General features: G+C 40.6%; 1 protein-coding gene across 2 annotated transcripts in view; it reads left to right on the top strand.

The window, feature by feature from the left end:
* Positions 1-1,018: 1,018 nt before the first annotated feature.
* The window catches only part of ap2a1 (adaptor related protein complex 2 subunit alpha 1), a 35,324-nt gene continuing 12,085 nt past the window's right edge, over positions 1,019-24,257 (top strand). The window contains exons 1-13 of one of the 2 annotated variants that reach the window (XM_071518977.1): positions 1,019-1,823; positions 5,464-5,675; positions 8,682-8,875; positions 11,234-11,363; positions 13,423-13,524; positions 14,494-14,753; positions 15,839-16,007; positions 17,396-17,533; positions 18,521-18,703; positions 20,310-20,407; positions 20,518-20,749; positions 21,965-22,132; positions 22,576-22,730. In XM_071518977.1, the coding sequence (XP_071375078.1) occupies positions 1,757-1,823; positions 5,464-5,675; positions 8,682-8,875; positions 11,234-11,363; positions 13,423-13,524; positions 14,494-14,753; positions 15,839-16,007; positions 17,396-17,533; positions 18,521-18,703; positions 20,310-20,407; positions 20,518-20,749; positions 21,965-22,132; positions 22,576-22,730 (2,108 nt within the window). In that variant the 5' untranslated portion in view covers positions 1,019-1,756. Of the gene's footprint in view, positions 1,824-5,463; positions 5,676-8,681; positions 8,876-11,233; positions 11,364-13,422; positions 13,525-14,493; positions 14,754-15,838; positions 16,008-17,395; positions 17,534-18,520; positions 18,704-20,309; positions 20,408-20,517; positions 20,750-21,964; positions 22,139-22,575; positions 22,731-24,257 lie in introns of both variants that reach the window. The other variant, XM_071518978.1, reaches the window with a different exon arrangement.

Below are 24,257 nucleotides of genomic sequence, written 5' to 3'. Positions count from 1 at the left end.
TCCGTTCAGGACATCTGTGCGGCGGAAAGTTGGGCTTTGCGGCACATATTTGTCAGATTTCATAGACCTGATTTCACGGTGCCATGCCATTGTTCTGACGGCCCATTATTTCGAAACCCCAATAGTCAGAAAACTCCATGCCTGGCTCCATCCACAACTGTGGCTTCTGACAGCTTTGACCGTAAGCTTGTTCTAACCCTAACCTCAGTGACCCCATGCCTCAACCCAACCACCGGGATAACGGGCTGTCGGACAAATGGGCTTTCGGTCCAATGGGTGGACATTTTTCAGACTATTGGGGTTTCGGAAAAATGGGCCGTCGGAACAATGGGCAGTCCCCGATTTCACGGCGCCCTCACTGGCTCATTCTGCCCTCCATGTGGCCGCTGTCTGATTTACACCTCGTATTATTCTGCACTGTCTGTTGAAGATTTAGGTTTGGCTTTGGAGAGCTTGGTGCAATACTTAAATATCACCTATAGGCTAAGAGCTTCCATGGTTGGATCGCTAGAGCGTGCTCTCCTATAGGCTGAGGTACCTCACTTATCAGAGAACCGTGGGTTACGTGATGTAACCTAATGTTACTGTAGTTCCCCGGTGCTATCCTGCTCAGTTGATGGCGGTAATGCACTAAATGTTGTTTGCCAAACGGCATAAACCAAGAAGAAGATGAAGAAGATGAAGCAGCAGCAGTAGAAGTAGCATAAATTAGATTGAATTCTCTTGTTCTTGTGTATTCTTGCTGTATTTTGTGTTGTGTATTTGTATTTGTATTGTATGTCTGTGTGTATTTGCATTGTATGTCTATTTCTTTCCAAAAAAACATAAAAATATATATATAGCAGAAGCAACAGAAGAAGAAGTAGTAGAAGCAGAAGAAAGCGACGACGAACCTGGACCAATCAGCGCTCTGTTTGGAGACAGTAGGCGGGACCCAGTTCGAGGAAAGCGTACGCGTGCACAGATTACGTCGCGCGGTCCCGCTGCTGGTACTGGTGTCACGAGCCCTGTCCAAGCCGCGGAGAGGAGGCTGGAGAATTAGACTACACATAAATTATAGAGGACATCATATTTACCACATTTAGCCAGTGTTAACGATACCTGGGCTATAATTTCATATCGCTGAATGGGAATTAAGACGGTTTGCTGAGTGATTACGGTCAACTGGTGATGTATTCCAGTATTTGAATGATATTGCTAGCCAGCTAGCTAGCTAGCTGTTTAGCTAGCTTGACCGTGCGTGACTCGAAGCTAACTTACATTCTCGGACATTATTTTCACCAACAATTATCTGCCTGCATTTTTCGTAGAAATATCCCTATACTGGGTGGATTACTTTACGCTGAGTCTTACTGTAGATGTTGTGCACTGTCACAGTCAGCAGCACACGTCGCTTCTAATCCGAGATAAGAAAAGGATTGAATGAAATAGCTGCCCTAGCCAGCGGAAACGAGCCAGTTAACGGGGATACCCTGCTGCTGGTTGATCGACCACCGCCATCCAGCTAATCTAGCAAATGCTATCTGGAATAGCCACCCACAAGCCTACAGCGAGCCTGATAGCTAATCATAAAGTTCTAGCTAACGACTGGAACTGTTACGTAGCTAGCTGCCACTGTTCGAGGGCTTATTAGCTGGCCTTACTAGCCAACTAGTACACACTAGTACACCATCTTCCACCCAAGGGCGGTTTGAAGCTGACCAACATCAGTTTATTTCTACGGATAAGGCCGGAGTGAGGACAGAAACCTGGAAAAATGCCGGCTGTGTCGAAGGGAGACGGAATGCGCGGATTAGCGGTGTTCATATCGGACATTAGAAATTGTAAGTGCCGCTTTCTTTCAGTCTGTATGCCAACTGCTGTCACTAAATTGCAACCATTGATGTTAACGTTAGCTGTCCTGTTGCTGAGTGTAGTCAGTTTACTTGCTTATTAACGAAATGATCTGGGGGCTTCACGGCATAAGGGAGGTCATTTGCTGCATACCACCATCGTTATTATGAGTGGTTCACGGTGTGTGTAGATGGTGTAGCCACTTGACGTTTCTGTTTTTGCTAACAACTAACTAGCCTACATTATAATGCAGCAGACGTGTCCTGTCAGCAACGTTGGACTTAACGTCACACTCTGCAGCATAAGTAACGGATACATCTGATAGTGGGATTTAGAGAACAAGGCCTTCTGTTTTTGAGCGAGCCACTACTTACAGTGGCGCGCTTCTATGTGTTGGGTTTTTGAGATTATGCTCTTATCAAGGCTGCAGGCTTGGTCGAACTGAGTGACAATGTATACCGGTTCGTCAGACCAGACCTACTCCCATACCCCATACCCCACCTCATAGACACCCCCCCCCCCCCCCCCAAAAAAAAAAAAAAAAAAAAACACACACCACAATGGTTCTCTGCAACTCATACTTGTTACAATATAGCATACACACAAGCCCTGGTTTATCATATTACATTTCTTAGTGTCTTGGGATAGGCCTATCAATTGCCACTGGGGTAAAAACTTGAACATAAAGTTTTTCTGTGACATTGGTCAAATTTTCCTTTGCTAGTATCTTTGGCTAGTCACAATGACCTTGAATATATTTCCATACATATTCCATGTTGTCTCTGCAGTTGGAAGGATTAGTCATTTAAATGCAATAGTGTTGTGACTATGTAGCTACATGGCCCCCTTTACACCTGGCATTACCATGTGCCAGGTGTAATATCCAGACTGTGTCTACATATGAGTAAGCCTTTTCTCTCACAAAACGCAGATCGCAGAGTCACTTGTCACACGTCACTTGCTGTCTTAATATTTCCATCCTTTAGAAAGATAGTAAGTGCTTGGGAAGTCGATGGTGTGTATGCACCTTTTTTTTTTACATTTTAAAACTGAGGAAGAACTCCTTTGAGGTATATCATTGGTAATAGCTGACAAGGAGGTAGTTTTATGCAGCTTCTCATTACTATCAATCTAGTCTCACTTGTTCCCCACCCATAAGTATCCTGATACATTGTTATTTTCAATACTTTTTTAATTTCCGTTTTAAATCACTATCCAAGTTGTCTGCCATGTCTTTGCTTAGTGCGCTAGGGATGCTCCAATCTGGATTTTTGGACCTGATACGGATTGTCGATATTCTGCCATCTGTATCTGCTGATACCCTGCCAATACCGATTTTTTTTCCAGTGTGTGTTTTTTTTTTTTTTTTGGGGGGGGGGGGAATAGGAGAATGTTCATATTTTTGCAGAACCATTATTGAGTTAGGATAGGCTATTATAGGAATATTTCACACAAAAAAGAAAATCTGGTCATTGTGTACTCACCTTGATGTCAGTTGAAAGATAGGCATACAGTTTAGAGTTCCAAAAATGTCAAAAAAGGACTATAACATTACTTGTGCAGCTACGGCAGCATAGTCCAGGTGTTCTGAATTCAAACTGTTGCACTATGAGTTCAATATTTCCCTTATTATTTTCAAGATATCCCACACTCAGGGAGCTGCGGTCGCCCTACAGTGATCTGGTGGAAGAGTTTTGCTGCCTTCATTTGCTCCTCGTAAGCTCGTACTTCCGAGTTTGACAGTCGTAAATAGGCTACAACTTGTAGCCAACGTGTATTCAAGTACTTTTCAGGGTTTGAGCGACATGGGTTTTTTAAGGCCGGGCCGATACTTTTTAACTGAATCTGGGCGATATTTTGTGCCGATATTCACTATCTTTAAATTTGAAAATTACTGTCCAGAAAAATAAACAAGAACACGATTACTAGAGTAAATCCCTTTTTAACGAAATGTTTGAATAAACAAAATTAATTAAGAGAATATTGAAAATTGCAAATAGAGTCGGTGGTGCTTCCCTCCCCAACGCCGGGCATACTGGTTATACCACCTTTCACCACTAGATATATATATATCAAAGTCAGTCACGAAAACAAAAGTGAAACTTAAAATTTTACAATTTGCTCCAAACTCGTATGTGTTAGTAAAGGTAGGCCTATTTGTAAACAGTGACACTTTTTAATCAGAGATTGATAACACTGCTCAACCCTCAGAGAGTTAATGTGAGTGCAGTGCAGATTCTGGCGTATTGCCCTTGTTTACCATTGGATTCTACTGGACACTATTGTCACTGTAGGCAAAGACAAAGTTAATCCTATTTGTCCTAATCCACCATATTAGTGATCAGTATGTTGATAAGATAGCACTTTTTGGATCCAGTTGGGGAAATTCAGGTGCCACAGCAGCATTTAGTAGCCTAACTTGAACATGGAAGCTCTGAACTGAACATGTGCTTTTATTTTTCGGATTACAAAATAACGGTATTCCCGGTGTGGGGCTAGTAACTCCGGTGTTGACTCCAAGACAGCATGCCACCGGGAACACCGCCCTCCGTGACAACCCTATTGCAAATGCAAAATAAAAGTGCCTGAGAGACCTAACGGCCCCGCAACGTTGAATTTTTGTGGAAGCGGCTTTGCCGGGAATCGAACTTGCGTCTCCCGCTTGAGAGTCTGCAGTCTCACTCCCACGGCTCACTTGACCACAGTGTTTTGGGAATTAGCCTTATCCCTCAGAACTAACATGTTGGTCGAACATGTACTGTACCATTAATTGAGGTTGTGAGGAGACACGACACAAGATATTGGATCATTATCAGCAGATATGTACCGTTTACCACTCTTATGTAGAACAAATGGCCATGAAAAGGAAAACCAGTCTTCACTTCCACATAAACACATTACTATAAAATATAAATAATGAATATGCATACGTGTGTGAATGTATATAGGCCTATACATATATATATTAGGGGTGTAATGGTTCAGAAAACTCTGGTTTGATTCACGGTTTTGGGGTCACGGTTTCCGTTTGATATATATATAGCCTATGCAACAAAGACCTAAATAAATCAAAGGAATAGTTCACCAAAAAATTTAAATTCGGTTGTTATCTGCTCATCCTCATGCCAGTACAAAATCGGACAAGTGTTTTTTTTCTTCATATAACTAACCAGGAGTTCACCAGCCTCACTGCTGGAGAAGCTTTCTTCCAAACAATTGCAGTAAATAGGGCAAAAAATGTCCATAAATGTAACTATACAGCTCGTGAAGCATAATCCAAGTCTTGTGACGCCATGCGATCGCTCTGTGGGTGGGGAAAAAATGAAATTTGGTCAATTATTTAATGCAAATCCCTCCATTGTATTCAGCTTCCGCATTACTGAACGTCCCCCCCTATTCCTTGATTGAAGAAATGAAATCTGAATGAGATGGGGAGAGATTGTCCTACTGATTGTGAATTGAGAAGGGTCTTAAACTGAGGACTTGAGGGTACATGACTCCAGAGGCAGAGTCTTTTTTTTGTCTTTTGACCTCATAAATATGAATTCCGATCAGCGCAGGCCATGATCTCAGATTCTTCGTGTCCAGATTGTCACCCCAGGTGTTGCCCTGCTTCCTCCCTCCCACCAGGTAAGAGCAAGGAAGCCGAGATCAAACGGATCAACAAGGAGCTGGCCAACATTCGCTCAAAGTTTAAGGGGGACAAGGCTCTGGATGGCTACAGCAAGAAGAAGTACGTCTGCAAGCTGCTCTTCATCTTTCTGCTCGGCCATGACATCGACTTCGGACACATGGAGGCTGTCAACCTACTCAGCTCCAACAAGTACACAGAGAAACAGATCGTAAGTCTTCTGCTGTTTTGTGTGTGTGTGTGTGTGTGTATTACAACACTGGTGAAATTTTGTCAGCTTTTGTCTATATGTTCGCTGTGTCTGGTGGTTCTGGTTTTTGTAGTCATCCCCAAATGTGCGATCACATTGAAGCCATTGTTTGAACAGCAATTTGTCTCTGTTGACAGAACTGGAGATCAATGAACTGTGTGTCATCGTCCACGTATTTGCTGGAAATCACAGGCCCTCAAACCTTGGTTGTAATAATGAGATTTTGTTTCTGCATATGATTAGGGCTGAACGATTTTGAAATTTGATTTTGAATGATAATTTTTACATCATTATTCTCATTTTCATTGAAAAACGTATTCAAATGATTATGGTGTGATTTTTGCGGGGATCTGTACCAAACAAAGATGTTTTCTTAAGTCTGTAGAATATGATGTGTAGGCCAGGACATCTCTGCAGCACCACAATATTTCATTTAAAATGGTATTTTGACACATTTCACCTTTAACAAATATTGCGCCTCCTGCGATTTGAAAATTGCAGTAGGCCATATTGCGATTTCGATAAAATTTTTGATAAAATTTTGATAAAATTTTGATTAATTGTTCAGCCCTAGTTATGTAACAGTACTTTATTTATTATTTGGTCAGTTATTTACACTGAAGGTTATCTCGTTTTAAATTTATAAACAGAATGTTTTAGTATTGTTTTATGTATTGCAGCAGTCTTATAAATCCTACGAATTATCATTCGTATTTTGGTCTGTTCTTTTGCCCTGCTGCAGTTTTTTTAAACAATAGAATTGTTGTTCCCATATTATTTACGTGTATACAGCTGTGTAATTATAGAAGGGAAAAAAACGGTCAATATCGGATCGGTACTCGGTATCAGTCGATACTCAAAATTCTGGTATCGGATCATCAGTGAAAAAAACGGTATCGATGCATCCCTAATCACCAGTGATTTGTATTACTTGTGGAGATAATTGGTGATTTTAATCCTCTGCCAATAAGCCTGGTCTGTAATTTGAAAAGTAAAAACTCGAGCGCTCCAACAAGATGGCACTCAGCAGAACATATGGCTGTCAAGATATTGACAAGATATGCCGGTTCCGCATGCCGGATTTTCACCAAAATATCTGTACTATATCTGTTCAGTGGCCATTAGGGGTGGTAGTTTTGGAAAAATTGGCAGGGCGCTTGTGTCTAAACTGAAAATGAGCTCTCCGATGCCCCCATGTTGTTTGATTGGGCCAATAATGGAGGGTTTGCCTCTTCTTATGTCTCCTGATAGGCCACAAAGTTTGATGGTGTTGCGTGAATCCGTTAGGAAGTCACATGCATTTTTATGAGGAGCCACACCCACTGCCACACGCCCCTTTGGCCAATTGGTGTGAAAAGTTAATCACTAATACTTTGACCTATGACCAACATTTCCATAAAGTTTCATGGTGTTGCATGAATCTATTCAGAAGGTACATATCATTTTTTGAGAAACCACGCCCACTGGTGAACTTTCCACACAATTTCATGCAAATCCATTCAGAACTTTTGGAGTTATCCTGCTAGGAGATTAATGATACCGCATTGTCATTTGTGTTTTTGGCTTGAGAACAAGGCTTTTTAGCCTTTGTAGCTGAAGTATGTTGCAATGCCAGTTGCTTGCCCATAGCACCATCCTCCTTTGTGGAGGCTGAAAATGCAAGAGAGCTCAGAACTTGAGGGAAGTAGAAATAGTTTAATACGTTATTACAGAACAGGCACCTCAGCCACTATGGCTATTTCTGTTGATTCTGTAGCTGTCAGACCATTTAGACAGGAAGAGGAAATGTTGACAAGGCAGAATAGTGATGTGTCAGGATTTCTGACCCAAGTTGTGGGAACGTAGACCACTATATCAACCAAGACTGCAAGAGTATATTTTACTGCATTGACCATTTACATGAGTTCCTTAGATATGTCTGCAGTTAAATTTTCTCACCCACAGTTATGTCTGTTATGTCATGTGTACAGCAGCTGCTTCATGTTAGAGGGTAAAGCAGGTAGTGAGCAGTGAGGCCTTAGGATGGCAACAGTCAACAATCATGATGAGAACTTTGGAAAGCATTTAACCTCTAGTTGAAATATTGTCTAGTAAAAAAAACAAACTGATTACTGAGCAAAATAAAAAATCTTGCGTCTTGTAAACACATGCAGTAGTTGAGTCTCCATTTCAAGGATGGATAGAGATGGATGGATGGTCATTCATAAGGAATGTATATCAATCAGGCCACTGTAGCACTGCATGTTGTAGGCTAATGAAGAAGACCTGATAAATGAGCTTTTTGTCAAGCTCATTAAGCCAGTGTAGGCTCACAGGACTAACCCTAAACCTTGTCATCAACACCTAGCTTCACACTCTGACTTATTGTGACACGAACTTCCATACCAGTTCCAAAACTTTTTATACTGTAAGTATTTTATAATGTGATAGTTGCTCGTTTTCTGTTTTACACGTTGCACTTTGCTTTTTTTAAACAAAATCATTTTCTCAATTAAAAATTCAGAGAAATTCATATTTTCATATTCTTGAGTGTTCTTGTGTAGATTTCTATGAGAAATGCTAGGAGCGGTGTGTATTTGAGAGGAAATGTGGCCGTGTGATTGGCTAGTGCCAGGACCTGCCTTTCATAGCCTGTACTGTCCACCCACTATAACGTTTCCTTTGACTTCCTCTTTTTCACTTTCCCACTTCCTTCCTTAACCATCATCCTCCATTATCGACCTCGCCTTGTCTGTTATTACTCACTGCCTTCACCCTTCCTGCTTCCCACTTCCTCCTCTCCCTCTGTTTTCATATTGCATCCAACCCTCCTTATGCTTTATTTCACTTATTTCAATGCCTCACCCGTTTTCCCCCAATTTTCACATCTCTACTCGTCTTCGCCACTGTCTCCACCCTCCTCTCGTCCCGTTGGTCTCCACCCTCCTTATTTCCCCTCCTCCCGCCACTCGTGTTTCCTTCACCCAGGGGTACCTGTTCATCTCAGTGCTGGTGAACAGCAACAGTGAGCTGATCCGTCTGATCAACAACGCCATCAAGAACGACTTGTCCAGCCGGAACCCCACCTTCATGTGCCTGGCCCTGCACTGCATCGCCAACGTTGGCAGCCGTGAGATGGCCGAGGCCTTCGCCAGCGAGATCCCCCGCATCCTGGTCGCTGGGTAAGTGTGGATGGTGGGTGGGTGGGTGGGTGGGGGTGGGGGGGGGGGCTTGGCGGTATACTGAAAATTCAGTGACGTGATGTGCTGTCATCGCAATGAATCTCAGGGCTTTCAATTCGTTCTCGTCGGTCAAGTCACCGTCTGATGCGTCCTTGATATTTTTGAGGTTGGCTAGGAAGCTTCCGGCTTTTCTCTCCGTCCTCCATCCTGTCGTTCTTTTTGCTTTGGAATCGTGCTTCGGCAATTGGATATTACGTAAAACGCGTCATGGAGGACACAAGACAGCACAAGAACGCATATTAGGGCTGGGCGATATATCGATATTATATTGATATCGTGATATGAGACTAGATATCGTCTTAGATTTTGGATATCGTAATATCGTGATATGGCATAAGTGTCTTTTCCTGGTTTTAAAGGCTGCATTACAGTAAAGTGATGTCATTTTCTGAACTTACCAGACTGTTCTAAAACAGGGAAGGAAACCCTGTCTTTGCATTTTATTTTGATCACAGTCTTGTTTTAATGAAAGTGCTTGTGACATCTCACATGTGGCTTTGACTTACAACTGAACATTTAGCCTACTTTGTAGAAAATACCGAGATATATATCGTGTATCGCCATTCAGCCTAAAAATACCGAGATATGATTTTTGGTCCATATCGCCCAGCCCTAACGCATATTGATAATCAACTTGACAAACGGCATTTAGTAAATGGCAGGCAGGCACAGGTGTTATCAATTATCAATCAGTACTTCAACACCCAATAGCTACGTTTTTGTTTTTTTCCCCCACTTTCTTTATTGTACACAAGTTCATATACAAAGGTACAAACAGATACATAGACAATAGAGACAAAGATAAAAAATAACAAACAAAAAACACATTTTACAGTGCCAGAGTTTATGGTATATGCAGCATATTATATTCGCTTAATAACTTTAAGGTCTTAATAGCTTTTTTGTTTTTAACATTAGATAAAATGGTGCTATATTGTTTAAATTCATGAATAAAGTGCAGGAAAGTTGGCTTGGTTCCTGACCATTTTTTCTTATGAATATGGAATTTTCCAAAAATAATAAATAGTTGTATGATATACAGCGTGTTATTTCTAATATTATCTTGACTAAAATATAGCATTACATCAAACATATCTATTTCAACATTCATCTTAAGTTTCTTTTTTTGAAAGTTGGTCACATCAATCCAGAACATTCTTGTATATATATACAGTGAAAAAATAGATGGGAAATACTCTCTTTTTTTTCTAGTCCACACCCAATAGCTACTTACTAATAACTGTGATCGAGGGTCACAAAATGCTAACAGGCTAACAAAGGCAAACGGTAATATCTGTACTGTTTACATTTACTGACCCTCGATCAAATCCCTGTTTTTTATAGTTGCGCGGTCGTCTGACAACAGAAACGGAAAGATATGTCAGTGACAACACTTGTATTGTGTTATACATTATGTTGAAACACAAAATAAGTGATCACAGACAGAGTTATGGGCGACAGCAAGTTGGCTTTTTACCATCGCTGGCAATGGTGAGAACCGATCTATAACCTGCGGAAGTACAGCAGCCTGGAGTAAACACTGGTGAAAACAGTAGAAACAAAAGGACACACAAGCAATTTGCAAACGTGTCATAGAATATGATATATAATATAAGTGTATGGCAAAGAAACTCGAGGCCGATGAGAAGTGCAAGCATTATTTATTTTGACAATAAACAGATGTTAGACGCATTAATTCAAATTAGACAAATAATCAACAGAATTCTTATAGGTTAAAGTTTTGAATGAATTTTCACTTTAATTTCCAATTTTAAGGCATGGGTTGTAATATATTTTGTTGACAGAGAGCCATGGTGCTGGTGGTAAATGCGGTATTCGTGATATTGTGAACCAGGATATATCTACATATATATATTAAAATATTAAAATTAAAAAGTTAAAACATTAGTATTGTGTTGTTTCAAAATGAATATGAACTTGTTTTCTTTGCATTATTTGAGGTCATGAAAAAATGTTTTTTGTTATTTTGACCAGTTGTCATTTTCTGCAAATAAATGCTCCAAAAAGACAATATTTTTATTTGGAATTTGGGAGAAATGTTGTCAGTAGTTTATAGAATAAAACAAAAATATTAATTTTACTCATTTTACTCAAACACATACCTATAAATAGTAAAAACCAGAGAAACTGATATTTTTGCAGTGGTCTCTTAATTTTTTCCAGAGCTGTATATATATGGTTTCATTTATCGTAATCAAAATTAATGTGAGTGTGAATGGTAAATATCAATTTTGAATTTCTTTCCTGGCTTGCTGATGTGAATATGATGTACCATAGTGACACCATGGACAGTGTGAAGCAGTCGGCCGCCCTGTGTCTGCTGCGTCTTTATAAGACCTCTCCTGACCTGGTGCTAATGGGGGAGTGGACATCCCGTGTGGTGCACCTCCTCAATGACCAGCACATGGTGAGACCACAGCCTTGACCTCTTGACTCTCCCTTAAAGGATAATTCTGTATTTTCAACCTTGGCTTCATTTTCCTAGTTTTTGCCGTCATGCTGATCGATTCTGATCAACATTTCAGCAGTTGTAGAGCTGCTTTTGTCTTAGTTTGCAGGCTGCTCTCCAATACAGTCCAAATTCCCAAGCTAAAAAAGTGATTAAAACATGCCCTTTCAAGTAGGGATGCACATTTTCAAAAAAAAATCTTTTGCATCGATTTGCACAATGTTAGTTAGTGATCAAATATCGATGTTTGTTAGGCCCAAGTAAATTACAACCCCCCCCCCCCCCCAAAAAAAAAGAAAACACGCGCGCCACACACTTCGAATCGAAGCATTATCCAGACAAACAACGCAAGTCACTCTGACAAGCATATTGAAGCTCAGTTAGATTCTCACTATTACAATCAAATTACAAAAGAGCGATTAATATCTCCTAATTTTTCTCCAACGAGTTAAACATGTGAATGCTTTCAAGTTGAACTAATAAAATCCCGTTCTTTCGATATGCTGTGAACAGTGTTTATTTTGTAGTTATTTTACTTTATTACTTGCTTTAAATAGTAGTAATAGTAATATCTAATTACTTTGCTAAGTTAGACTTTATGAAAAGTAAGTCATTGGGGGTGTCCTGGTGGCTCAGTTGGCGCATACCACATAACAGCAACTTTTTCCTATCTATCTCTACTGTCAATTATCCAAAATAAAGACAAAATGCCCAAAAAATAATATATATGCCACTCTTATCCTCGCTCTTATTGTATAGATCATCTCTGAGTACACAATCTACTGTTATATAAAGAAAACATCAACCTCTGAAAGGCAAAGTAGGTAATGAACAGCAGATGGTGTTCACAATGTGTTGTGGACACCAAGTGCTTTCAATTAAAATCTTCAGTATGATACTGAATGGTAATGGCAAGTGCTATTTCAACACTGTGTAAGTCCTTAGTATAATGTCGGGCACAAAGCTCTTTTACAGTTATCTAAAAAATGATCTTCAGTGCATAGAGTTTGCTCCCATTTTCTTCAAATTATGTCAGTGGAAATAACCAATAATCCAGTTAGCAACATTAATGATATATCTAAGAATAACGCAAATAGGTCTATAAAGGATACACTTAGCAGTCTCAAGGTACAAAATGATATCAAACAGAGATGTTATGAAATGATTAAGACAGAGGGAATTCCTGGCCCATCAAAAGTGCAAAAAGGATAGCTTAAGGCTATGTTATATCAATTTTACTGCATTATAACTCAGTCAAACAAATGTTACTCTGTTACCCCCAACATTGTGAACGTGGCAGAAGACCGGCAGCCAGCAGAGTAAGCAAGAACAATGTAAAAAATGATCAAATGAACTATTATACCTGAAATGGCGTGTGATAATTGTTCAATGAAAGACATTTAAACATGTAACTGTAGTGTGTGTGTGTTACTGTGTTGAACACGCATTTTAATCGTTTTTTGGGGTTTGATGGTTTGAGTTTTGGTTAGTTTTGGTTTGGTAATTTTGATCAAAATTGATTGACATGATGGCAAAAACTAGGAAAATAAAGTTTGAAAATAACCAGAATTGTCCTTGAAACGAACGTTACGTTGATTGTTTCATTGGACCTTGGAAAGGCTAACACTAATAGCAATAAAAAGTGAATGTTTTGCCACAAAAAAGTAATCACATTAGCTTGTAACAATAGAAGAGGGCAGTCTAGCTAACCGTTCTTACCATTGATTTCATAACACATCCATGGTGGCCGTTCTTCTTCTTCTTCCTGTCAAGTTGATGGCAAATTGTCCGTGGAGGCGATCAGTGGCCAATCAGAATAGAAAGAATAATCAAAATCAGAAGTTGTTTTAACATAAAAAATTGTTTTTGAATTGATGAAATATTTGTTGCAACCCTGGTATTGGCTGAGCTATAATGCACCCGTGAGACTGTCCATTTAGTTTTTCTTTGTGTGTGTGTGTGTGTGTGTGTGTGTGTGTGTGTGTGTGTGTGCGTGTGTGTGTGGGGTGGGTTCCAGGGCGTGGTGACAGCAGCCATCTCTCTCATCACCTGTCTGAGCCAGAAGAACCCAGACGAGTTCAAGACCTGCGTGTCCCTGGCCGTTTCCCGACTCAGCAGGGTGCGTGGACCTGAGAATAAATTCTACTAATGTCTATTTGATTTCCAGCCTCACAAAGCAGGCTTTCTGAGGTGTTTTTTTTTATTATCCAAGCCTAACACTGACATATATGACCTTTGACCTTACTTGCCATTCACCTGCGTTGATCAGAAGTAATCTATGGAGTGATATGGTATATTTAAGTAGGGGCAAGATGACTATCTGTGTAAATCATCTAATGGTAAAAGTCTGGAATTCTGGAATTGAAAATGACTAGGAACTGCAAATGAAAGACCACCTAGCAAATGAGCTCATAATTGAATGAATGTCATTTTTTTCAAGAAATAGAATATTTACATTACATATACACTACAGCAGTGGTTCTCAATGTGGGGTCCGGGGACCACCAAGGGTCCTTGAGGGGGTTCCAGAGGGTCCCCAGCAAACTGATCTATTGTTAAACTTCACCATTATTTCATTTACAAGAAGTGAACACAATTAGAGAATGTAGAAGAATGACTATTTCGATTTTTTAGATTCACTGTTATCTCTCTACCTACAGTACAGATATTCATGGAATTCCGGACAAAATGATATCGAACAATATAAGTATTCTCAGATTTGGGTTGAGGAGACAAAATCTCACCAAATGGGGGGTCTGTGGCCCTAATGTGGACTAAATTAGGGGTCCTTGATGTGAAAACGTTTGAGAATCACTGCACTACAGTATTGCAATAGACTACGCATTAGTGCCCATGGATGCCATTGTTGTCACTCCCAGCTGAGATGACTGGAGCCTCTGGTAGACTGTAGTGTCAGCTCACCTTTTTGTTGATATTCACAAATGATTTCCCCTCTTGGCATGACGGCTTTTCAGAGAAGATTTCACACCATCTCAAACAGGAACTTGTGTGTGTGTGTAAAGTGTCTCGAGGACACCGATGAAACGTCCGTAGACCGAATCCATGTGTTTTGTCTTGGGGCGTCCAGATCGTGTCGTCGGCCTCCACCGACCTTCAGGACTACACCTACTACTTTGTCCCGGCGCCGTGGCTTTCCTGCAAGCTGCTGCGCCTGCTGCAGTGCTACCCGCCGCCAGAGGACGGCGCCGTCAAGGGCCGCCTGGTGGAGTGTCTGGAGACCATCCTCAACAAGGCCCAGGAACCGCCCAAGTCCAAGAAGGTGCAGCACTCCAATGCCAAGAACGCCATCCTGTTCGAGGCCATCTCCCTCATCATCCACTATGACAGGTGGGCACTTCAACAACAAAACTGTACTGTACAGAGCTACAAAGGCGCTACATTTTGGTGAATCTGAAATAGGTCGTTCTTGTGATTTGCGCAGATCCGATGAACTTTTATTTTGTTCTGATTCTCCTGTCACTATTTTCGGTCTTGATGATGTCCAGACGGGAACAATTTCCTGGTGCTCTTTTTCTCACACTTTTCATAGTAGTGACTCACATTGGTGTCTTTCATAAGCTATGTTAAATCAGAAACAGGCTGGTTTAGCCAGATTTGTTCCTTTATTTTGGTTTGTAAACTAGGTCTTAAGAAGTCTTAGATTTGGCCCTCTGAAACCTGCAGATAACCTGATATTGCTTTTTCACATAAACCAAAGTTACTTTGAAAATCAGATTTCTACCAGTCATAGAGATGTATACACGCTATAAAGCCAACTACTAACCTAACTTTCCACTTTTACCCATTTCCCGTTGATGTATAGCACAAGTAATAGAAGGCAGCCATGATGTCACTGCATCTTTACCTGTCTAACTGAATGAAATCAGGAGGACATTCTAATTTGATGTGTCCTTTACGTCAGTGGTTCTCAACGTGGGCTCTGGGGACCCCCAGGGGTCCTTGAGGGGGTTCCAAGGGGTCCCCATCAAATTGATGAATTGTTAAACTTCAGCATTATTTCATTTACAAGCAGTTAACACAATTAGAGAATGTAGAAGAATGACTGTTTTGATCATAGTTTCACTGTCTCTCTCTCTACCTACAGTACAGATAGTCATAGAATTCTGGAGAAAATCATATCTAACAATAAAGATATTGTCAGATTTGAGTCTAAGAGACAAAATCTCATCAAATGGGGCTCTAATGTGGATTAAATTAGGGGTCCTTGATATGAAAAAGGTTGAGAATCACTGCTTTACGTGACTGAGTCGATGGCTGACCAACACGGCCTTTAAGTGTGTCTGTGAAAGTCCCTGAAAAGCACCAGAACTAGTACCGTTATGTGGTACTTTCTACACTAAGTAATGACATTTAGGGAATATCAAGTTGAGTTTGAGTGCTCGTAAGTGTGAGTTTTGTTCCCTGTTCCCCAGTGAGCCCAACCTACTGGTACGGGCCTGTAACCAGCTGGGCCAGTTCCTGCAGCACAGGGAGACCAACCTGCGCTACCTTGCTCTGGAGAGCATGTGCACTCTGGCCAGCTCGGAGTTTTCCCACGAAGCCGTCAAGACGCACATCGAGACAGTCATCAATGCCCTCAAGGTGACACCCTCCCACCTGACCCTGCACCCACATTCAAACAACAGCTTAGATCAGGTTTTCCCACCACCACAACCACACAAACAAAAAAAAAGTCTTGCTAAAATTAACTTTGAACTAGGCTATGTATTGGAGCTGATGTTTTTATGTGTGGCCCAGTAGAGAGGCAGTGTTTCTTCTGAATAGAATAGCTGACTGCAGTCAATGCATAAATTAACATGAATTTACAATTATAAGGTGTTTGTAAATGTCTTAAATACAATTGAGGCAACAAGAACTGGACAGAAGGGCTTAAGGTACATGGTCTTTCGTTCAATTTCACATTTTTCATCTGATTCAAAGAGACACACACCAACCCACAGTAGTTATAAAGTAAAAGCACAATAAGGTATCCACTTTATATACAGATTTGAATTAGCATTTGCTTTTAATCATTCATTTAGACAACAGATTTGGAAATCACAACAACCCAGTATCCTTATTTCATGGTGATATGGTTCTACTGAAAGATGATAAACGACATAGAATTATTATCTGTCATATTCAAGTTAGACTAAGGCTAACTAAATGATAAATGGACATACTAACAACATACTGACAGTTGTCACGAAAGGTGGCAATACAGATAGTCATCTCCGAACACATCACCCTGCCATGGAAGTCAAAATAGGTCAGTTGTATGAGAAATATTTGATACAATATATTGATAATTCAATATGGGCATTCCGGTGTTAAATACGACCAGATTGTTTGCGAATCACGGCTGTGACTTTGATAGTGCTTAAACAGCCCTCTAGTGGCTAAAGGCTGTATCACGGGTATGACTGGGGTTGAGGAGGGAAGCGCCACAGTTTGTCATAAATATTATAAACTGTGTATTGTAAACATCTCCAAATAAATGAGATTGATGAGATGAGATGAGACATCAATTGCAGACACTATCCATTCTGTGTTTTTTCTCCTTTTTCACGGTTCCCTCCGCATCTTTTTTTTTTTTTTTAAATCATAATTATAATTCAGTGTTCCCGCCAATATGGGAACAACAAACTAGCAGTAAGTAAACAAAATGGACTAAAAGGGACAAAACAAAAAATAAAAGAATAAACAAATCAAATAAATTAAAATAAAATAGTCCTAATAAATAAATAAGTAAATAAAGAAAATAAAATAATAAACAATAATAATAATAAAAAATGTTTTTACTTGGGATGAAAAGCAATCCTTAGGACATTATACTAACAAGAGAAGCAGACACCTCAGTTTTAAACAGGGTACAGGCTATCCATAGTGTACTAGTAGACACTGTCTATATAATTACACCCTCTCTCTGTCTCTGTCTCTTTCTCACTGTCTCTCCCTTTATCTCTCCCCGTCTGTGTGTGCCTGTGCAGACTGAGAGGGATGTGAGTGTCCGTCAGAGGGCAGCCGATCTGCTCTACGCCATGTGCGACCGCAGCAACGCCAAGCAGATCGTGGCCGAGATGCTCAGCTACCTTGAGACGGCCGACTACTCCATCAGAGAGGAGATGGTGGGTGTATATTCCGTTTTGTCCATGAATGCGTGTGTATGTCACTTAGCCGTTTCCATCCAAATGTCAAGTGGAGTTTTTTTTTTTTTTTTACGCAAACCTTTGAAATGTTGAGGGGGAAAAAACAATGTGAATTTGATGCCGTTTCCATCAGCTGGGTTGAAGGGAATAAATTGACTTCCTGAACATCAAAATAACATCCAGCAGGAAAATGAGTCTTCCAAGAATTGATTAGTATTGACAAAGAAATACACTTGGTAATATTCTAATGTACCAACTAATGGTCATTAGGGCTGCAACGAACGATTATTTTAATTTAGGGCTGGGCAATATATCGATATTATATTGATATCGTGATATGAGACTTGATATCGTCTTAGATTTTGGATAACGTAATATCGTGATATGGCATAAGATCGTGATAATTGATTTTGTCCATATCGCCCTATTTTCATTAATCTGTCGATTATTTTCTCGATTAATCGATTAGTTGTTTGGTCTATAAAATGTCAGAAAATGGTGAAAAATGTGGATCAGTGTTTCCCAAAGCCCAAGATGACGTCCTCAAATGTCTTGTTTTGTCCACAACCCAAAGATATTCAGATTTACTGTCATAGAGGAGGAAAGAAACCAGAAAATATTCACATTTAAGAAGCAGGAACAGATCATTTTGACTTATTTTTCTTAAAAAATTACTCAAACCGATTTATCGATTATCAAAATAGTTGGCGATTAATTTAATCAATTAATCGTTGCAGCTCTAATGGTCGTACAACTGCAATGGAGACTTAAACATGTTAGAAGTGAGACAAGACAACGTGCGAGATGTAAGCAGACGGATGTAGACATCGGACGCTGCCAGGTGTTTGGGGTTGTTTGCTGTAGTTGGTTCGGAATACGTTCTCGCTCCTCGGGGGTGGAACGTACACTCCCACATGACACGGTTCCCGCGCCGGAAAGTGATTCGTTCTTCCCTCCTCCCTCAAGGTGCTGAAGGTCGCCATCCTGGCGGAGAAGTACGCCGTGGACTACTCCTGGTACGTGGACACCATCCTCAACCTCATCCGCATCGCCGGGGACTACGTCAGCGAAGAGGTGTGGTACCGCGTCATCCAGATCGTCATCAACCGGGACGACGTGCAGGGCTACGCCGCCAAGACCGTCTTTGAGGTAGGACCGCCATGAAGTCATGACTCGTCAAATCTAGCTTTAGGCAGTAGCAGTGGTTTAAGAGACCAGTCACAGGTTTGATCCTCTGGCAGCCGACACTGATGCTCTTGAGTCATTTGTACTGTATTAGGGCTGCAACTAACGATTATTTTCATTGTCGATTATTTTCTCGATTAATCGATTAGTTGTTCGGTCTATAAAATGTCAGAAAATGTTGAAAAATGTGGATCAGTGTTTCCCAAAGCCCAAGATGACGTCCTCAAATGTCTTGTTTTGTCCACAACCCAAAGATATTCAGTTTACTGTCATAGAGGAGGAAAGAAACCAGAAAATATTCACATTTAAGAAGCTGGAATCAGAGAATTTTGACTTATATTTCTTAAAAAATTACTCAAACCGATTAATCGATTATCAAAATAGTTGGCGATTAATTTCATAGTTGACAACTAATCGATTAATCGATTAATCGTTGCAGCTCTATACTGTGTAGTAGTGTCTCAGGTCAATTTGTCAAGCAGCAAATACTAATTAAAATATCCTTAATTAAAAATAAAATATTTTATCTATGGAGCTCTCTGTTGCTAGGATGAATGGGGCAGGCCAGGTTATGCTCGAGGCTAGGAAGAAGGCACTCAACGCAGCTAGAACCATGATATAAATTTTTATTTTTATATTGTTTCCTTATTTATTTTTGCAACGTACTGTTAGGAAATATCCTGCATGTATTAGTGGAATTTAGAGAAAGACCCATGGGGAATGGGGTAGGTCAGGGTTAAGGAGTGACCAAAGGTGCAGGTGTATGCCTTCTGTTACTTTTCTGTATCTTGTACTGTCTTAGTTATAATGGCATGGCTTTATTGCGACTAAAACATTAAGTTATGAATTTATTACGGGGGGGGGGGGGGGGGGGAGTATACATTTTATTTGCTTTTTTATTTCCTGTTTTACTTACTTACCTGTCTATCAATGCCCTGGTATACCTATATGTTACATTATTGACAGAGGTTACGGTAACACTTTATAATAACCATCATTAATAAATGGTAAATTGATAGTTAATTAAACTTTAGTTAATAATTATTTTACTGTTAACAAACAATGAAATGATCATTAATAATGTTTACTAATTATTAGTAATGCTATAATTTATGTTATTTTATCATTAGTTTGTGTAATATAAAATCATTTGTTTATAAATGATATATTGTATCATAGCGGATAAGAGACGGTAAAAAGGGTAAAAAGCTATGATACAATATATAATTTATAAACAAATGATTTTATATTACACAAACGAATGACAAAATAACATAAATTATAGCATTACTAATAATTAGTAAACATTATTAATGATCATTTCATTGTTTGTTAACAGTAAAATAACTATTAACTAAAGTTTAATTAACTATCAATTTATCAACCATTTATTAATGATGGTTATTATAAAGTGTTACCGAGGTTACTTGTGGATGTACACCTGCAAACCTTGTGGAAAATAAAATAAAATAAAAAAAAATTGGTCACAAAAAAAAAAAGGCAGCAAATAATAATTTACACAGGAATTTTGTGTGCTAGATGGAAAAACAATAACAAATGTGTTCTCCAGGCCTTGCAGGCCCCTGCCTGCCATGAGAATATGGTGAAGGTCGGAGGCTACATTTTGGGAGAGTTTGGTAACCTCATCGCTGGTGACCCCCGCTCCAGGTACGTCGGTTATTGGCTGCCGTGTCACCAAGTTGACCATGTAAACACCAAATAGCCAGATGCGCTACTATAAACATTTCTGCGGTCCTTCCACTTCTTCTGTCCTCCAGCCCCCTGGTCCAGTTCAACCTCCTCCACTCTAAGTTCCACCTGTGCTCCGTGCCGACCCGGGCCCTGCTGCTGTCGGCCTACATCAAGTTCATCAACCTGTTCCCAGAGACCAAGGCCACCATCCAGGAGGTGCTGCGCTCTGACAGCCAGATCCGCAACTCGGACGTGGAGCTGCAGCAGCGCGCCGTCGAGTATCTCAAGCTGTCCTCCATCGCTAGCACCGACGTGCTGGTTAGTTCTGATCACCCTGTCTGAACAAACTGGGTGTTGGGTTAACTCAGTCAGCTATTGGCACACTCCCTAGCCAGCGGCAGTGGTTAGCACACCTTACACATCATAGAAATGACACACAGCAATAATTTCATTTTTGACCCAGCCTCCTCAAAGCCAGTGTAGATGGATAACGATGACAAAATGACCTATAAGAAACGAAAGTGTGATGAAAAGAACTAGTTCCATGCTTGCAGCTGTGAGCATCTTGGCTAATGTAATAAAATCAAAACGGCAATAATCACTCACTATTAAACTTGACAACTAACGTTACCGCTAACATACAGTCACACCTAAACTACATGTGTAACATTTGCATATCCAGACTTGTTGTGGCCCAGTTGCAGCACGGGATTTTAAGCTGCTACACCAGCTCCGTTACTGTTCTGCCCACGGTCTGCTGGTTGTGTTGAGCCTATCTACTGTATGTTTTACCTATGTGTAAGTGAACACAATTCCACCATGAGGAACATTAATGTACCATACAGGGTACATATGTCACTTTTTGTAGGCGTACTGTTGCCAAGTAGAAGGCTTCTCAGCTGCTATCCATAGATAACCTCATCTCCGACAAATATTTAAGTGACATTGGTTTATGTATCCTCTATTTTGTTTACGGACATGGTGATAAATCTAGTCATATCTACACATTTATATGGCTCAAATGCGCAACAGACAGCTGCGTAGTCTGACAAAAGCAGAAGCCATGCGTATCTCCAAAGTTGCGGCTCCGATCTGGCCCAACAAGTCATTTGCAAAACCTAAATCAAACAATCTAATTGTGTAAAATGATACAACTTACTTGATCAGGAAACCAAGGAACTTGAAATTCATTTTCTACCAGCTAGCCAAACACTTCCACAAGCAATTTGAAATTTGATGAGAAATGTGAAATGGAAAAACAAAATGGAAAATGGAAAACAAGGACCAAGTGAAAATACTAGTCTGTTAGACACAGTAACACATGGAGGTGCTGGCAAGCAGAAAAATCTTGCGGATAAATCTTGCCATCTAAATTGCCCCTAAATGTCACAGGTAAAGCAAGTCTAATGTAAGTGTGATAACTGCTTCCACTGGAACTGGAACTGTCTGTTCCTTGGTGAAAGTAATATTGTTCATCTGTATTGCTCTATTATGTGTAATGTAGTCAGATGCGTCTTCCCTCTCCCATCCCAGGCCACCGTTCTGGAGGAGATGCCTCCCTTCCCGGAGAGAGAGTCGTCCATCTTGGCCAAGCTGAAGAAGAAGAAGGGCCCCGGCGCCGTTTCTGTGTCCGAGCTGGAGGAGGGCAAGAGGGAGGGCGGGGAGCTGAACGGAGGAGGTGACAGGGGGGCAGACACAGCAGCCATGGCTGCCTCCAATGCTGTAAGTAGAGCCTCTGCACAATGCTGGTTTGCGTGACTGCGTATATTTGCCGGTGGGCAGTAATGTGGAAGGAGATATGTTAGTTGCATGCCAGCACTGTGTATTGATTTCAGTTGGACTTGTTCTGGGTGTGTTGAGATAGTGGAATGGATACATGGGGCATTGGATTAAACCTCACTTATCCCTGAAACTTCAGCAACTATATGAATGGTAGCATGTTGCCACGGGCAAGGGTGGACAATGAGATGTGGCAACATATCAACAGCAGCAGCCTCTGGACCTTTGTCGCATGTCTTCCCCCCTTCTCTCTCTCCCAGTCTCTCCTGTCTCTCTCTACTTCAAACTGTGTAATAAAGGCCAAAAAATGAACCTTAAAAAGGCTTTAGTGGCTCTATATTGTAATCTCCTTCTGTGTTTTCCAGTCCACCCCCTCCCCATCAGCAGACCTTCTCGGGCTCCGTTCCGCCGCTCCGGTCGGCTCTGCCGCGCCCAGCGCCGGCAGCCTGTTGGTGGACGTGTTCTCCGAGGCGGGGCCCGCCACTCCCTCCGCTGCCGTGAACGACGACGGCTTCCTAAGGTGAAAGGTCATCTCTCGACGGGCAGATGTAGGCCCGCCTAAAGCCCACAGTCCAGTATGCGCGGCTCAGACAAAGCCGCCTGGTAGTGTTGCGGGAACTGCCCGAGGAAAGCGGCAAAGTTTGCAGTTCAAACGGCGTCTCTCATACTGGACTGGGGCTTGAAGACTGCAGAGAATGCTAAACTGGTCTTGGAGTAGAAACTGGAATAGAAAAGATTAGCCCCCTCACTTTGTCACATACTGTTGTTTCCTCTGTTAAACTACTATGTAATTAGCTCCGGTGGTTTGTGGTGTGTTTGTGCTGTTTAACTACCATGTAACTAGTTGGGATGTGTCTGTGCTGGTTGTCTCTATCTGTTGGCTCTTTCTTCTTTTTGCTTTCCGTGTTTGTCTAACACAGACCTGCCAACCTGGACGCACTTTGACATCAAAATACACTGGCACTATTTGTTACTTTAAAATACGCCAGCCTAACCTGATAAAAAAAATGTCGCCGGGGCCCGAAGCTAGGACGATTGATAACCACGTAATGTCATTCCAGCGAATCGGTACTCTCGACTTCGATATGTCCCTCCCCCCCTCCTCCTCTCTCTGTCACTGGCTGGTTTTCCTCCATTAGACAGCGAGCGCTGAGTTTGAGCCGCCGTACCGAGGTAAACGCATTATGAATTTACTACTAAGTCAACGTATGAAATAAAACATAACAAGGCAGGGTTCTCTCCAGAAAATTTCAACAGAGTGGTGCTCCGGTGCTAAGGAGATTTTGCATTTTCATACCTCCTTTAAAACCATTTCCTACATTCCAGGGCCTTAAACACAAAAAGAAAGCCTTTAGACCGAGAGGGGTTAGAGCCATAAATCATGACATTTATGCCTATGATCAAAGTAATTTTAAATTGTATTTTCTATGAACAAATAATCAAAAAAAATGTCAAGCAATGGTGGTCTTAAAAACATAAACATAGTTATGAAAATTATATCAGGATCAGGATCTGCTCTCTCACTCTCTTCCTATCAACCTGTAATATCCAAAATATCCCTATATCCCCCTATACCTTTTTTCTTTTTTTTTCATTCTTATTTTTATTTTATTTTCTTATTTTGTTTCACACTCTTATTCCTTTCATTATTTATTTCTTCCTTATTTTGTAATCTATCATAATATCTTTAGCAGTGAGGTTAGGGGAGGGAGGATGGGTTGGGTTAAATTGTTGTCGGAGATTGGGTGAGTTAAAGACAAATGACAATAATAGGTGGATAGGGTACTTTTTTTTCTGGAGGAGGAGTATCTGTTATGTCTTTACTCAAAATTCATCCTTGGATAAATCAATGAATCAATTTAATAACTACTCCAAAAAAATAAATGAAATAAAAATTAGAAATAAAACATTACAGTTGCAAGTGAGGGATCAAAATGGCGCACCGCCACTGTTACATTCTTTGGGGAGAACTCTGCAAGGTTTGATGTATTAAAAGATAATTCTGGTAATAATTTTCAAGCTTTCTTTATATAAGTCTTTATATTCC

The sequence above is a fragment of the Centroberyx affinis genome, unplaced genomic scaffold, assembly GCF_046629955.1.
Source record: "Centroberyx affinis isolate AG114_WGS23_722 - 3 ecotype Tasmania unplaced genomic scaffold, CSIRO-AGI_Caff_v1 ptg000647l_1, whole genome shotgun sequence".
NCBI lineage: Eukaryota > Metazoa > Chordata > Actinopteri > Beryciformes > Berycidae > Centroberyx > Centroberyx affinis.
Note: the sequence above shows the minus strand (reverse complement) of the source record. Positions and strands in the feature narration are given on the sequence as shown.